The sequence below is a fragment of the Ruditapes philippinarum genome, unplaced genomic scaffold (assembly GCF_026571515.1).
Source record: "Ruditapes philippinarum isolate M1 unplaced genomic scaffold, ASM2657151v2 ctg14846_1_1_1_1, whole genome shotgun sequence".
In the NCBI taxonomy this organism is placed as follows: domain Eukaryota; kingdom Metazoa; phylum Mollusca; class Bivalvia; order Venerida; family Veneridae; genus Ruditapes; species Ruditapes philippinarum.
This window is the reverse complement of record NW_026853364.1, coordinates 4107-22559: the sequence shown is the minus strand read 5'-3', so window position 1 is coordinate 22559 and position 18453 is coordinate 4107. Positions and strand designations below refer to the sequence as shown.

The window sequence follows — 18453 nt, the reverse complement described above, 5'->3', positions numbered from 1 at the left end:
TAAGAGATTATAGGTACACATATTTGTGTCCTGACTATAACTTTGACATGCATCGAAGGATTTTAAAATAACTTGGCACAAATGTCTTTCACATCAAGATGACATGTTCCTACCTCCAAGGTCAAGGTCTCTCTAATAGTTTGATGGTACTTATGCTCATAAGAAGAGTTTGAAGGTACACATTAGTTTCCAATCTGTAACATTGTCATGCATTGAAGGATTTTAAATAACTTTGCATAAATGTCTACCACATCAAGATGTTGTGTCGCATCCAAGACCCTTGTCCAAAGGTTTTAAGTTTGCTATAAATAGCACTTCATTTTACAAGAACAACATTAAGCAATTAGTCACTTTCATTCTCTTCTCTTTAAATAATATCTGCAGGCTTAAGAAACCTTTTTGGGGGCATTTGTCACCTGCGTGGCAGCTCTTGTTTATTTCAGAGTATATTTCTAATTTATCTCTTGCCTATCTTTCTATTTTAGTACCATAGCTGATCTATGTAAATAATTAAAATTTTCAGTTTCTGGACCTCAGTGGAATTCCTTTTAGAGGAAATTAAATATAAAATTTGGATACTACCTGAATATTCTGGTGGTACAAGGTGTACTTTCATGTTTAATCCAATACTGGTTTTATCTGTCTCCCCAAAACTCAGAACCGGCATATTATACTGTTCATATAGACGTAAGAAACTCTTGTGCAGATCTTTTAATTTTTCATTGTCTGAAATGTTGGTTTTAAACAAAACGACTATTGTCTACAAATGAAATCTTATGTTGGTAAAATTCTTCAGATTTATAAAAATAAATTTCTAAGTCATATGGCAACTTTCTAGATTTTCTAGTGGAGGAAGACCTCAGTTGCTCATCCATGCATTACTTCAGGAAGCAGAAGCATTAGAGTAGAACTACTGGCCTTCCATATACTACCTGGATAGCCTCCCCACAAAAAAGAACCACCTAAATCTCTGGAAAAATTCAAATCAACAATGTTGATGGATAAGTGGTTTAAAGTCAAAGATCATAACACTTGGCTGAGGATGCCCCACATGATCAAGTTAATATTAAAATAAAACTTTCAATACGCTTAGGTAATGTATTTACTCAGAGATTTCCATCTGAAGAATGTGATTAGGAATAATAAGATGTAAATATTTGTAAATTCCTGAAATTTTTTACAGATTTTTCTTAAAAAAAAAAAAAAATATATATATATATATATATTTTAAATTGTTTACTCATCTTGCAGCATATATCCATAAATATTTACCTTGATTTAATTCTTGAACTTCTATAGAAGGAAACAACATGTATTTAGCAAGAGTGCTGATCTTAGCCAGGGCTGATCCTTTATGTGGTACACTATAGAATACCACACCAATTGTGTTGTCAAACACTTTAGAGAACCTTTTATCCATGCTAGCTATATTTAACATCTCCTTTATTAACAATCCTGAAAAAATGAAGCATTAATATTACTTTCATGTGAATAATGAAAGTATAATATGCACCTATTTGAAATACAATTTTTTTAATAAATCTTAGGTAAAAAAAAACAGCCTTGATAATGAAAATTTTTCTAACTTCAAAAAGGGCCATAATTCTATCAAAATTCATGTTAGAGTTATGGGCCTTGGATAGAGATCTCCTATTATAATATCAAGTGTATGAAGTTTCAACCAATTCCCTTCAGTAGTTTCTGAGATAAAATTTTGCACACTAAAACTTAACTAAAGTGTGATGCCTCCCCCATGCTGATGCCTGGGTAAGTACATTAAAATTTTACTCTCCATATACTCCAAATGTTCAAGCTGAAAAATGCAAATCAAAATATTAAAATCATCTACAAGGTAAGTGTAGCTGCAAACATACAAAGGTGACGTACAAGATTTCCACTAAAATGAAGTCAATTTCAAATCTGGATGAAAATGTAATCTACTATGTATATTTATCTGAATTTTTTCAGGACCCTTTAAAACAACCTTACCACCCATAGAATGCCCCATCCATATCACAGGTCTTTTGCCAACACCAGCTCTCTCTAGTTTTTCTAGAAGTTCCATCCCTCGACTAGATAATGTCCTCCTGAAACAAAAAACATCTTTTATAACAAAAAAATCCCGAAAAAGATGGCTTCATTATTTTAGCCAATGATGGACTTTATGCAAACTATAAAAGGGGATCATAAATTAAAAGTTTTTGAGAAATAAAATATACATTTTTGGAGCTTAATGGGTGTTTTACTTAAAACATCCTAATATTTTCATCCCTCATTCTGTATAATGAATATGAAGTTTCGGTGAGTTCATCATCATAAATAAATAAGCTTCTTGCAAAATAACTCATTGAATAAGATACCAACAGCATAGATCTCGGTCATAATGCATGGACCAACAGACTGGCAAAGGTTAACACAGGTAATGATTATATAGGTATGATGAAAAATTCTGCTATAATTTATGTGACCTACTTTTCAGCTTCCAGCGGATGTCTGGTATCCCATGTAGTCAATTCTGTTTGATATCCAACATTCAATATTCGAAGGTTATGTACATCTCTAGCTAACCAATCCTGATTTATAGAAGCAAAAATTAAAACTTCAACATTCTTTATATTTGACATCAATTGAACATTATGTTGAAGTATTATTATGAAATCAGATTTAACTCCAACACATCTGACTTAAGGAAGTGTACATATATCCATAAGGTATTTATTCATGATTGGAAACTTAAAAAAATCTTATAATTAAATTTGTTTCATACAATGCCAACTATGCAGCTTACACTTATCACACTGAAATCACTTCCTTGTTGTAATAGTAAACATACTGATAATGAATGAAGAGATATAAAGTTTAACTAATTTTAAACCATGACAACTTAATGCAATCTCACTATTATCATACCATATGAATCATTGATTTAATCAGCAAGTATAAAATACTACAAGAAGAGAAATAACAAGAGCTGTCGGTAGGACAGCACGCTCGACTATTCTAAGTGCTTGATAGTAAAAGAGCCTTGATAATGTTAAATTTAGAGCTTTGATAATGTTAAATTTTCCAAGTTCACAAAAGGGCTAATTTTTTTTTTATAAATATAGTAATAGTTATATAGATATGTAAAACTTGCATGTAAACATTAACAAAGAGACTAAGTAGAAAAGGGGATATGAATCAGCCTTAATGCAGGATAGAGTTGTCGAACTTGGTCAGTGACATACAATTATGATCATCAAATTATGACCCTAAGTACATGTGTAAAGTTTCAAGTAAATATCTTTGAAGACCTTTAACCTTTAACCAAAATTTCTAAGTTTCAAAGGGGCAAATAATTCTGCAAATATTGCAGGCAGAGTTGTGCAATTTTGCAAACTTATGTACATTGCTACTATAAACAAGAGCTGTCCGTAAGACAGCGCGCTCGACTTTTTTATTGCTTGCCAATAAAAAAAGTTTTTGCAGTAAAAGGCAATACAAGAATCTCTGTATTTTTAAAGTGAACAATGGCCATGAGCATTAAGATATTTAGTGAAGAATTATTTTACTGAATTGTGTGATACCCTTGAACACTGCAGCAAAGTTTGAAATGTTTAAGTCAAAAGAGGGCTGGTAAGAAAGAAAAAAAAACTGAGTTGAGCCTTAAATAAATTTAATAGTATTAAACTCACTTTGAGAGAATAAGGTATTTTTACGTCACTCAGAACACCTTGGTAAATGACATAATAACATAATTTTTCAAGAAATCTATGCCAAGGAAGCAGTATATTTTTGTACAATCAGCATAATATATAGATTTGACTTTGTATGTGAAAGTATTATAGTTACCTTATAATACAAGTAATAGATAAATTTTATCAAGCTTTTTTAGATGTTGTCAGTTGGTCACAAGTGGATCTCTTTCACACAGGCTGTGGGTGACTGGTTACTTTTCGTGGGTCCACTATGTAGATAATGCGTTGTAAACTGATATTTGAATTACATGAAGGAAGTTCAATTCATTATTTAATGCCGGGGCGAGTAGGATAGCTCCCCTTTTCATAGAAAAGTCGAGCTAAAAAGTGGACTGGTACTAAAAACTTAACCAAGATTCTAAGTCGATAAAAGGCCTTAATTTTTAAAACAAATCCTTGACAGAGTTACCTTCTCTTGCGTACAGATGGGGGTAATGATGTGAAATAGCATTAAAAGTTTCAAAGCAATATCTCAAAGGGTTAAGGCAATAAGTGGATTTTACCCATATTCAATGTATTTTCTAAGTCAAAAAGGGGCATAATTCTGTCAAAAACCTTGACAGAGTTATGTCCTCTTGTCTGTTGATGAAGGTCGTGATGGTAAACAAGTATGGTCAGTTTCAAAGCAATACCTCCAATGGTTTTGAAATAAAGTGAGGTGGTACAAAAAACTTAACCAAGCTCAATACACTTTCTAAGTCAAAAAAGGGCCATAATTCTGTCAAAAACCTTGACAGAGTTATGTACTCTTGTCTGTAGATGGAGGTTATGATGGTGAACAAGTATGGTAAGTTTCAAAGCCATACTTGTAATACTTCTGAAATAAAGTGGGGTGGTACGAAAAACTTAACCAAGGTGTGACGCCGACGCCGACGCCGGGGCGAGTAGGATAGCTCCCCTTTTCATAGAAAAGTCGAGCTAAAAAGTATTTTAAATTTCAATTGAATATCTCAAGCAATAATTGAGATATTTGACTTTACAAAAAAACTTTAACCAAAATTTCTAAGTTCCAAAGGGGCATAATTCTGTCAATATTGTAGGTAGAGTTATCCAACTTGTCAATCTGATGTACCTTGTTACTATAAAAAAGTATTGTAAGTTTCAATTGATATATCTCAAGCAATAATTGAGATATTTGACTTTACAAAAAACTTTAACCAAAATTTCTAAGTTAAAAAGGGGCATAATTCTGTCAATATTGTAGGTAGAGTTATCCAACTTGTCAATCTGATGTACCTTGTTACTATAAATAAGTATTGTAAGTTTCAATTGAATATCTCAAGCAATAATTGAGATATTTGACTTTATAAAAAACTTTAACCCAAATTTCTAAGTTAAAAAGGGGCATAATTCTGTCAATACTGTAGGCAGAGTTATCCAACTTGTCAATCTGATGTACCTTGTTACTATAAATAAGTATTGTAAGTTTCAATTGAATAACTCAAGCAATAATTGAGATATTTGACTTTACAAAAAACTTTAACCAACGCAGACGCGGACGCCGACGCCGGGGCGACTACAATAGCTCTCATATTCTTCGAATAGTCGAGCTAATAAACTAATAACAAACTAACCTTCGGCCAGAAGAATGTATGATTCTGCCTGACTGAATCTGTAACAACAAAATCTTTCTCGGTAAGTCGACGATCCTCTTGTCTCCATGTTTTAAATGGTCCACCCAACAGACCATGTACAAACACTATATCAACCTTCACCCTATTTTTTCTATCTCTACAACAAGATTGCATATGAGAAAAATGCTATGCCACCGCATTAATACCTAAGCTCTAGGCCTTTTGGGCATTTACAAGAAGGTATTTTAAGTTTTTGAAGCCTTGTACCTTGTACCTACAGACAATAAGATTTTTTTATTTTTTACTATATGTATATATTGAAAATCAATGACCCCCGGGGCGGGGGCAATTTTGACCCCAGGGCTATAATTTGAACAATCTTGCTAGAGGTTCACTACACAATGTTTCATGCAAAATATCTAACCTTTAGCATTTGTCAATTGCTAGAAGAAATTTTTTTAAAGTTTTTACTATATACATATAACGAAAACCAATGACCCCCGGGGCAGGGCCGATTTTGACCCCAGGGCTATAATTTGAACAATCTGGGTAGAGGTCTACAACACAATGCCTTATGCTCTAGGCCTTTTGGGTCTTTACAAGTAGGTATTTAAAGTTTTTACTATATGTACATATAGTGAAAATCAATGACCCCCGGGGCGGGGCCGATTTTGACCCTAGGGCTATAATTTGAACAATCTTGGTAGAGGTCTACCAGGCAATGCCTTATGCAAAATATCTAAGCTCTAGGCTATTTGGGTCTTTACAATAAGGTATTTTAAGTTTTTACTATATGTACATATAGTGAAAATCAATGACCCCGGGGCAGGGCCAATTTTGACCCCAGGGCTATAATTTGAACAATCTTGGTAGAGGTCTACCAGACAATGCCTTATGCAAAATATCTAAGCTCTAGGCCTTTTGGGTCTTTACAAGAAGATTTTTTTAAATTTATTCTTATAATTCCTTTTGGTTGCCATGGCAACCAGATTTCTGCATGGAATGAAATTCTTTGAACAACTTTGGAAGCCCTTCACCCAAGGATCAATCCTGCCAAGTTTGGTTGAAATTGGACTATTGGTTTTTCACAAGAAGATTTTTTACGTTCACTATATAATCTATATAACAATGACTCGGGGCGGGGCCTATTTTGACCCCAGGGCTATAATTTGAACAATGTTGGTAGAGGTCTACCAGACAATGCCTTATGCAAAATATCTAAGCTCTAGGCTATTTGGGTCTTTACAATAAGGTATTTTAAGTTTTTACTATATGTACATATAGTGCAAATCAATGACCCCGGGGCGGGGCTGATTTTGACCCCAGGGCTATAATTTGAACAATCTTGGTAGAGGTCTACCAGACAATGCCTTATGCAAAATATCTAAGCTCTAGGCCTTTTGGGTCTTTACAAGAAGATTTTTTAAATTTGTTCTTATAATTCCTTTTGGTTGCCATGGCAACCAGATTTCTGCATGGAATGAAATTCTTTGAACAACTTTGGAAGCCCTTCACCCAAGGATCAATCCTGCCAAGTTTGGTTGAAATTGGACTACTGGTTTTTCACAAGAAGATTTTTTAAGTTCACTATACAATCTATATAACACACACACACACACACACACACACACACACAAACACACACACACACAGGTGAATCGCTATATGCCACCGCATCGCAGATGCTGCGGTGGCATAATAAAATGAAGACAGTGAATGAGTGTGGGTTCCAGAATCAAATAACTGAGAGTTGAATAAAATTATATTATGCCAGTCCCCTATAGCAAGTCAATAAATTTTGATAATGAACCTATGTGAATATAATATTCTAATTATCATATAACCAAAACAAAATAAGATTATAGTAAAAAATAAATTTTTCTTTACAGACAACCTTATACTATATCACTAACATTTGCTTTAATAGTTAAACCTGCACACATCCAGATGAATCAAAATGTTTCAGGAAAATCAGCCTTGAGAAAAATGTACCAAGGTTTTTAAGCAAAGTAAAAACATTCACAATTTAAGAAATAATTTACATGTTATATGCAATAAAAGGCTGGTTTCCTCAATATTTTTATGACGTGACTAGAGCAGTTAGGGTTATTTTTGCATATTCTCACATTTTTTTGGGTAATTTTTGCACTAACCGACCAGTGTAGACCATAATCACCTTGCACATCCCTGCCATCTTATCATGGTTTGCAGTATTTGTTATTCTTCGTCTCTTTTTTTATTGGGATTTAAGTAGCACAGACACAGTATAAATTATATGGTGTTTTTACGGCTTTACTGGTGGAGGAAGACCTCAGGTGACCCTCTGTGCATTATATCAAGCTCATACTGGCATCTGAGTAGAACCACTGACATTCTGTAAGCTATCTGGATAGCTTTCAGTACATTTTTTTTTTTAAATTTCCCCTAAAATGATGAATGGTTTTGTCAGGATTAAAAGATGGACAAGTCCATTGAAGATATTAAGCTTGGTAAGGGATAATAAATACATACAGTATTTTATGTACAGGGTATGTCAGGTACACACCATCCTCATAGAATGCTTTAACATTTTCCTCTGATTGCCAGTCTCTATCTAGGTTAGCTAGAGCTCGGGCTGTGAGGAAAAACAGAGCTGTATCCGAACTTTCCAACCATCTGTGTAAAACAGCAACCCAGCCTGCAAATAACAATGATTTATACCAGATTATAATTTCCAGGAGCTGTCCATAAAGACAGTGCATTTTATATTACATAATTTTATCAAGGATAAAAACTGAACTGAAATATTCTTTGTCAAAAAAGGGACAGAACTTTCTCAAATGATTCTCCATTTACTTCCCTTTTAAAATTTAAAGTTAAATCCCATTTTGGTAATAATAAACAAGACTTTTATTTTAATTTTGATGTTATTATCTTTGACAGTTCTTGAAAATTAAACCTTTAAATACAAAGCTTAGGTGATTAATAGTAAAGAATGGGCATAACTGCCACAATGAGTTTTGAAATAACTTTATTTCACATTTTGATGGTGAACAACAAAGTATTTCAAGAATGAAGAGAATACCTACGTAGGTTTTTGAGAAATGACTTAGACATAAAATATTTAAAACATTATTTGAAAGGGGATACTGGACATGTATTTCAAAATTAAATTAAATATCTTTGATAATTTCTGAAAAATTGACATTAACTAAAAAATCTTAATCAGCACAGAAAATTCTTTGTCAAAAAAGGAAATTACTTCACTTTTTTTTCAGGGTTACCTATCTTTTTAAATAATTTCTTATGCTAACCTACCTCCTTCTATTACAGATCTGTGAAGGTTGTCATTCAGAGATATGTTAGCCAGAATCCTAGCTATATATCTACGTATAGCTACATTCTTATGAAACGTCAAGTAAACTCTCTGTAAAATTTGTAACCCGCCAAGTTCTACCAATTTTACACACTGGTTTGGTACCTTTAAAATTGTAAATAACATAAGTCAATAACAAGTACATAGTCAATTACATGTGCAGTCTGATTAAAATTAGCTCCTAAATAACACTGGTCAGACATTTGGTTTAAAACATCATTCTTCCAAAATCTAGTCTGATTGTCAACATTAAATATCACTGCACTGAAGGGCAACTGATTCAAAATCAACAGTCTTAACAAGAAATGTCGGAGGACAGTAACGCTTGACTATTCGAAAAGTTGTCACACGGGTGTTTCATTGAGAATAATAATGCTTACCTACATGAATACATAAAATTGTTCGAAAAGGTACAAAGGCTTGTTATTAAGATGTTTTATTGAGTTAATCACTGCTTTATTATTATGAATGCATAAAATTGTTGCAAAAAGGCACAAAACCCTTCAGTAGTTATGGAGATACCAGCTTACAAGCAAAAACTTTACCTAGAATTTCTAAGCCCAAAAAGGGGCATAATTATGCTAAAAAAACAAATCAGAGTTATAAGAATTGTGCCAATCATGTAAGATAATTCCAGAGAACAAGTGTGTAAAGTTTCAATTCATTCCCTTCAGTAGTTATGGAGATACCAGCTTACAAGCAAAAACTTACATGTAACCAAGAATTTCTAAGTCAAAAAAGTGGCATAATTATGCAAAAAAGCAAATCAGAGTTATGGGACTTGTGTCAATCATGTTAGATAATCACAGAGAACACGTGTGTGAAGTTTCAACCCATTCCCTTCAGTAGTTATGGAGATACCAGCTTACACGCAAAAGCTTAACCAAGAATTTCTTAGTCGAAAAAGGGGCATTATTATGCAAAAAAGCAAATCAGACTTATGGGACTTGTGCCAATCATGTAAGATAATCACAGTGAACAAGTGTGTGAAGTGTCAATCCATTCCCTTCAGTAGTTATGGAGATACCAGCTTACACGCAAAAACTTAACCACAGGGACGCCGACAAATGGATGACTGCATTAGCTCGATTAATTTGGGAATAGTCGAGCTAAAAATTGTGCAAGTGGAGGTCATATGGTGACTTTCAAGCTTTCAGTGCCTTATTTCAGGCAGGAATGAGCACCTAGGTAGAATCAAAGACATCCTGTAAGCTAGCTAGATGGCTTCATCACATGAAATAGTCCAAAGTCCAGGTGGGATCTAAATCAACTACAGTCAGAGGAGCAAGTGGTTTGAAGTCAATGAACTCAACCACTCGGTTACTTACACCTCTAACATGGACTAATCTTCTGTAAACATGGACGGATCTTCTTCAAGAAAACAACATGTTACTCCCAAAATATCAAATAGTAATTTATTAGACAATTTTGAGAAGTTTCACAATGAGGCAGTAACTGTACAAGCATTCAAACTTACAAAATAGTGTATGACAAAATACATACAAAGGTGTGATAGGCCAGAGCTTCCAAACAGTAGGTTTCAAACAGACCATCTGTTTCATCACTGAGAAATTTCACAAATTGTAGTGGTGTCCCACCAAAATTCCACTGTCCAGTCTGCAAACATGTATACATGGTATATATATTTGTGTTATTTTGAATATACTTATGAGTCAAGGGCAATAACTCTAACACTGCAGGACAGACACTGATGTTAAAGCTGTTGGTTAACCATGACTATGCATGTATTATGAAAATAGGCCACTACACAGACATTTGTTAATATATGATAAATTCTTTTCTTTGTATGTATCATTTACATGGACATAAAATTTCTGTAATTTTATAAATAATTTTTTAGTATAATGTACAAAAACATCTTGTGACTATAGTAAACATAATACTTAAATGGACATGAATATAGGGCTGTCATTGGTGGAAAATTTTGAACTGATATATTGGAAAGTGAATATCGAAAATATATAGAATTCAATAGCTTGTACATTTGAATATGTGTAATAAACAGTTATCATGATGTACCCAAACATATTTTATACAACGAGCACGGACTATGAAAAGAAAGTATGTTTACTTGTTATCTCTTACAGACCTTTAAAAATTAAATTAAGTGTTCAAACGAGGCAAGAAAAAGGGAGAAAAGTGACTTTTTTCCTTTACACAAAGAAGACTTGTATTTTCAAGACATAAACTGCATCAATATTATAAATTTATGAATTAATATTGTAGCCACTGTTGAACATTACTGATATATCAATTTCCCAATTTTCAATGACAGCCTTAATTCAATATAACTTTTTTATTATGACATATAATAAAAAAAGGTTTATATTAGGTTAACAGAATTTAAGTCAGAGCCTATGGGTAAGTTAACCTTCAGTTAACAAGATATGGTTAAGAATACCTCTACAATATTTTTGGGTTTTCCTTCCAAGAGAATCTTGTCAGTATATTGTTTAATGCCGTTATCAACAACATCCTTCTGAAGAGATGCCAGTAAATTTCTTAATGAACGCTCTACAGTCTCCTGCCACATAAAAACATAAACCTTTCTTCACTATTTATTCTATACAAAATATGTTCCTATAAAAGCATGAAATTTTTTTAATTTTTTAAATTTAAATGAAATTATATAGTTAATAAATTAGTTCTAGGAAACACTTTATTAAAAATACACAGCTTCCATAATTGAAATTTTATGACAAAATCTTGAAAAACAATGCATTTCATTGTTATTTAAAATCTGATCATTTCATAAATGTTTGTACACCTTTTATCTCAAACGGGATAAAAAACTACCTGAATAAGATATATAACCATTTTGTATAAAATTGGCAGCCATATTGGACGCCATCTTGGATTCTGAATTGTTGTGAAACAAAATTTTGTAAGATTCAGATTTTTGTTAAGAAGACAATATATTCTTGCTCTGGTGTAAGTTTTAGATTTTGACAAAAATTTTGATTTGATGGCCTTCAGCTCTTAGACTAAATCCAAAATATCTATAAAGTTAACAAAAATGGAAATATGATTATATACTAAAATTTTACCTGAAAAAAAATTTAGAAACATGTACTATAAGTTTAAAATATGTATTTACTTATACATGAACTACCTTTGGTGGAGGAAGCCATGGCATGGGTCTAAACAATCTGTAGTCAGATTTTGGTATTCTTGCTAAACTAACCATTGTTTGGTTAGAACATGCCTGCTGTACCATCCTGTATTGATAATCTGAAACATTTAATTACCATGTTAGACATATAATTATATGAATATATATTAATATATAAATATTATTATATTATAAGAAACATTTTTGCAATTATAGTAATTAATAACACCAACATACTTAGATAAACTTACCTCAAAATTGAAATATCTATATAAAAAAAAGCTGTCGGAAGGACAGCATGCTTGACTTTAATAGTAAAACAAGAGCCTGGATAATGTTGAATTTCAATGAAAGTTCATAAAGGGCTATAATTCTGTCAAAATTCATATAAGAGTTATGGGTCTTGGACAGTGATCATCTATTGCACTCACAAATAAGTGTGTGAAGTATATCCCACTCCCTTCATTAGTCCTGGAGATACCATCTTGCACACAAAAACTTAACCAATGTATGATGCTGACACCTGGGAGAGTACAATAGCTCTCCCTATTCTTCATATTGTCAAGCTAAAAACTGTTTTTTAATTTCAATATTGGAACTTTACATAATTATAATAAAAGTATTTCCCATCCTGTTCAAAATTTCAAATTGGGAAATTTTCAGTCACAAAATTAGGTTTATCAGGATAATATCATTTTGGGAAAAATATGAGTTTCTAGAAATATGAAACAAATCTGTATACAGGACATGTATAATGAAAGCCAAACAATGCTATAAAAGAATAAAAATTTAGTTCTTATAATCACAAACTGCTAAATCCAAGGTAAGTCATATAATCGAAAGTAAAGGAACCGAATCCATGTTTAAATTTCTATCTATCCAAACATTTCTACAACCCTACCTTCCCAGTCATTATCTGACGTTAAAGCGAGAAGACCTCTACGACGTATCGAAGGATCCCTGGACTCGGCTAGCTTTAACAGTATTGCTGGATCTCTCGTCTTCGACTGAGCTAACGGTATGACCAAACCTGCAAACAGTTAATTGATTACAAAAATATTTCATATGCATAATCATAAATAGTAAGCATGACAGCACATAACAATACAATTTCAAACAAAACCTTTTACACAAGGTAACAAATATGCTTCGATGTATGCATAATGCTTAAACTTAAAAATACTGAAATAATGAATGTATATCATCAAATAGCAAAAATAAAGTATTTTTAATGCAATTTTTTAACAAATTCAATTTCTGGTCATATCAGCATAAGTCAACCCAAATGACTTTCAAGAATAATTTTCCGGTAATTACCACTTTTTTCGCAAGTGACCAACAGCTAATCCCGCATGATTTCTGAATCTGGGATGAGAAACAAATGACCATTAGACTCAATGTCTGAAATCCATTGTAACAGAGAAATTTTGCCTCATCCAAAGGACAGCGACAACTGATATCCAACATTTACTCACCTTTGACTTTTTCAAATTTATAATTTATCCTGGACTTGATATCTTTTGTAACTGAAAGAGATAAGAATCTTTGTTACACTGTTGTATGTTTTATAGTGCTATTTCTCTTAAAACAAATGGAAAGTACAAAAAAATAGAGTAAAAAAATTTAATCAAATTGGAAGATGAGTATGCAAAGATTCCAACCCTTAAACCACAAACTTTAACATCAACATTAGTGACTTTGACCTCAGTTTATACCAACAGATATAGCTTTATAGAAGGAAGTTTAATATTTCATAGGAAAAAAAGCCAACAAATAAATGCTTTATGACAAAAAGTAAAGAAATTGCTTTTAGTTTTTAGTCTGCTATCTGCACCAGTTTCTATCCATACAACCAGTGCAGACCATGATAAATGGGCACATCTCTGCAGTTTAATCTTAGTCTGCACTGTGTTGAAATTTAAAATGAAATCCAAGCTACTTTTTATACCAATTATATTGATAACATTATCAGCGTATCATTGTCACTTATAATGTTCAATAGTTTAACATTCAAAGAATTTTGTAGTGGACTAAATAAAAGCAATGTCAAGAAGACAAATAAAGTTTAGGTTCGAATCTCCAACACAAGAATTTGAGGGTATACCGCAAAACTGTTGTTAGTCATTCTTTACTTCATATAAGTTTCAGATTTGCAGTCAACTCTCCAGATGTAAAGATAAAAGTGTAGAGTATAAATAAACTTACAAACATCATCATAGGTGAGTTTCAGCGGCTCTTTAAAATACAATGGCCCTCTGTCTCTATCTATATCATGTGTATTGCCAACTATTTTCAACCTATCACCTAATGTCCACACTTGATATGTCACAAAACAGGAACTAAAATTTGCAACAATACAAATAAATGAATATGAGCCAACCCTCACACAGGGTTTACATTTTTTTTTGAGGCAACAGATGTGCCAAAGATTGGCGGATATTTTAATCTTTAAGCTGAAAATACATCAATTTCAACAGCATTTTAACTGATGATATGGATTGCCAATCTGCTAATAATGAAAACCCTGCTTACATGAAATGCATGTACTCAAACCAAATGATATCACAATTTCTGGAAAGTGGCTACAGCCATGTCTATGCGACTGTAAAAGTCAATTGATCCATATAACTTTGAAAAACCAAAACACATAAAAAAACACACTAAGATTTCATAATTGCTAATCCACATACTTTAAAAAAAAACAACAACAGAAAACACGACAATCAAAATATTTATGATTATGTAGAACCTTGGCAAAATTAAAAATTTATATCTGTGCAGAATAAATTGGATAACAGTAATATACACATTTTATCAAAACAGTTATGACAAAAGTCTGCATAATTCTGGGAAATTCGTAATAATTACAGTAATATTTCAAGGAAGTTACACAGTCACCCCTTACTATATAGCCCAAACCAAATGTTGCAGAGCATTCAATTTCAATACAGGCTTTCTGCTATTGCTTTAGCACAATCTCTTCGATATATTCATTAAAGTGAACATCTATGATGACATAATTGTGTATACAGCATACTGTATAGTACTGTATAGTACTTTTGTATGAATACTATGATTAAGTCCATTTGTATAAAACTTTCTAAAAATATAGCACACAATTACTTATGTAAGGATGTGCATTTTGTAAAGTAAGTAAATATAAGCTCAATAATTATAAGATAAAAACAAATTAATATGACAGAAAGACTTAATTCTCTCACAATTTCTTTTTGTTTGATTTTCAATATTGATTTTAAACTGATAATTACTGTTCTGTTTTTAGCAATGATTATGTCTACTACTCTACAAACAGAAACAATTTATTCAACTAAAACATTAGCTGCTGTCATAAAAAAAATATATTATGCAATCATACATACCTTCCAACAAGACTTCCAAGGAAAATTCCTGATCATAAGAAATAATATAATAATAATTATATAATAATAAAATATTATAATATATAATACATGTAAAAATCTTTAAATAAAAAAACAACAAAAAACAACAACAAAAAAACAAAAACAAAATGATTATCTGAAATATTTTACCTATTTATGAGCGTACATGTACAATCTAATGTTTTAATTATTTCTATTATCTAATTCTTAACTGCGTAAGTATATTTCTGACAAATGCCTTTGTAAAATAACAACCAGTAAACTGTAAGAAATTGACAGAGACATATTGTTTGTAATCAAATTGTTCACTTTGCTTTCTAAAGAGAATAAAATTTAAATACCTATTTTTTGTCTCCTGGAAAATTTCAAGTATGCTTTAAATGTATCAGCTGTCTTTTTTGATCTCAAGTTCACCTTCTGCCAAATTGTTCTGTGACTGAAGAAGTTTGGCCAAATATACAAGATCTTTCCTCTTGAAACTCTGATACCGGTAAGCGCTGATTTATGTCCCTTGCTCAAAAGATCGGTCATTCCAGTTGGTTTGAAAGTTTCATTTAAGGAGCTGACTCATCTGACTGAAAATACATAGTAAATATGTATAATGATAACCCTTATTAAGCAGGGATTTTTTTCACTATATAACCATTTAAATTTATGAGGGCATATTTTTCTCTACATGTATATAACAGGAGCCTTATAAAAGCCCCTTCACAATTTCAAGAAGAATCCTTCACAGTTTCAAATGCCAGCTTCACAACTGACATGCCACTGTTCACAATTAGTTATTTACAACTTGAAGAAATTAGAGCAATTAAAAGACAGTGTATTTGTGTGTAGACACCATTTTCTAGTCGGGTTCTAGTATACTGGTATGTATAAAACAGTTTAAAAGGATTTGCCATATAAAGAGCTAAGATAAAGGCAAACAGTACAAGGCTTAAAGTATAAGGACTGAGTATTTACCTGTAAAGGTTAAAAAGAATTATCTGAGAGTTTGACAAGCTGTGAGATGGGAAATTACAAATGCAGCACAAAATATATATTAAAGAGATAAGTCTTGTCAAATCTTTCACATGACAAAAGCATTATAAACAATTATAATTCAAACAAGAGCTGTCACAGGACAGTAATGCTCAACAATTCTAAAGTTGTCACAAGAGTGTTTCTTTGAGTATAATAATGCTTACCTATATGTATACATAAATGATAAAATTTTCCCAAAAAGGTACAAAGCCTTTAAGACTTATTATTAAGATGTTGTAATCACTACTTGATTATAATAATAATTACGTAGAAAAATCAAAATATACAGTTAAACTTCATTTGCATGAACTCGGATCGCTCGATAACCTCACTTCGCTGGAACTCATCGCCCAGTCCCGGCAAAATTCCTATATAATATATATTGTTCTACCTCTGATCGCTCGAACACCGATCACTCGAACTCTCGAACCTTATCTCTGGACCCTTTGGTAGAAATATAGTGAAAATCACACCTTTTCAGGATAAGTCGACATGTCCTAAAAATGGCAGTTGGCGTCACGTTTTTAACACCTCATGATCGTGACAAAGGTAATTAAGGTTAATTGATACAAAATAAGAGGTGTTGTTACTGATTTGTTTCCTTTCACAAGGAACTGTTAAACTTAACTACATGCCAGTGCTGAGGTACAATGAGACTGACCAATGGAAAGCTTTTATGATCAATCAAAATGAATTTATTAAAGTGACAAGCACTGTCAAGGATAGTCCTATAACATAGGACGTTTCCGTTAGTACTACGTACACTGTGTCAAGGAAATCCAATTCACAGATAAATACCCTTTCAAATGAGCAAACCGGACAGTGCTTGTAAATATGATTATTTTTCTTTCCTTATTTACTATACCAAACTTAATATAATTGTATTTTTTAAACGCTATCATAGGCTTTATTTATAAGGTCGAATCGTTTCGGGGACGAAATGTATTTTGGATCAAAACGTAGAGCAAATTTTGTTGTAGTAAAGTCTATTTTGAACATAAGATAATATACATGGCCCTAGATACCAACCTTATATGTCGTTTATATATATTAACATATTGTCTATCACAAAAAACATAACAGAAAAATATTGAAACTTTTATCTAAACAAAATGAAAGTAAACAAATGTTTTTTCTTCCTAGACGCTTGACACATAAGGGAGGTAACATTTCATTAATTAGTTATCTCCCTTTGTAAAGTGCGTGGTCCGGAAATGTCCGTAATTCCGACACTTCTCCTAATGGCGCGAAATATTTGGAAAAAAAACAACTCATGCTACAACATTGCAAAATTCATTTTTAATCATTAACTAGAATAATTTATTATCAATGTATGTCTAAAATATTTTTAAAAAATATGTGTTGTTTTGGTGTATTTTAACTAAAATATTTTATGGCTGCTTTAAATTTCATTTATATAATACTATTTAAAATAGTCTTTATTTATAGTCTTATATATGAAATTTATAAGTACTTTTTTGTTGTTTTACTAAAAATCGATGTTTTAAAAACATTTTGAATGAATAAATATTTAATTCATCAAAAAAGGGAGTGGTCATGTACCAAACTCCGCGCAGCTGTTACGCTATCCTGTAAGGGAGGTCACTGCGTGGGTTTTCAAGGTTTCAAGGTTTATTTGAATACGTCAGGGCCCATATGTACGGAATGCCGTTAGGGCCATCGCCTATAAATGTGTTGATCTAAAACGCGATAGTCGATAGTACGATGGTGAAAACGCGAAATCACGAAACTACGATGGTGAAAACGCGAAAGCACGATGATGAAAACGCGATAGTACGATGACGAAATCGCGACAGTACGATACTACGATGATGAAAACGCGATAAACTATCGTGTTTTCACCATCATACTGTCGCGATTTCGCCATCGTAGTTTCGTGATTTCGCGTTTTCATCATCGTACTGGCGAGTATCGCGTTTCAGATCAAACCATTCATAGGCGATGGCCCTAACGGCATTCCGGAATGCCGTAAGGGCCATCGCCTATGAATGTGTTAATCTGAAACGCGATAGTCGATAGTACGATGGTGAAAACACGAAATCACGAAACTACGATGGTGAAAACGCGATAGTACGATGATGAAAACGCGATAGTACGATGATGAAATCACGACAGTACGATGGTGAAAACGCGATAGTACGATGATGAAAACACGACAGTACGATGATGAAAATGCGATAGTACGATGGTGAAAATGCGATAGTACGAT

At 32.4% G+C, this 18453-nt stretch overlaps 1 protein-coding gene across 1 annotated transcript; it reads right to left on the bottom strand.

The window, feature by feature from the left end:
- Nucleotides 1-582: 582 nt before the first annotated feature.
- On the bottom strand, nt 583-17384 carry LOC132736642 (protein SERAC1-like; the record flags this gene model as incomplete). The annotated part of the gene is given in 16 exon segments (XM_060723824.1): nt 583-726; nt 1273-1455; nt 1990-2087; nt 2473-2573; nt 5312-5468; nt 7823-7988; nt 8609-8771; nt 10170-10283; nt 11089-11211; nt 11800-11918; nt 12701-12829; nt 13275-13325; nt 14005-14138; nt 15180-15207; nt 15542-15775; nt 17253-17384. Coding segments are annotated over 15 exon segments (1900 nt in total), but the record flags the coding sequence as incomplete, so codon positions are not given.
- Between the last annotated feature and the right edge of the window lie 1069 nt (nt 17385-18453).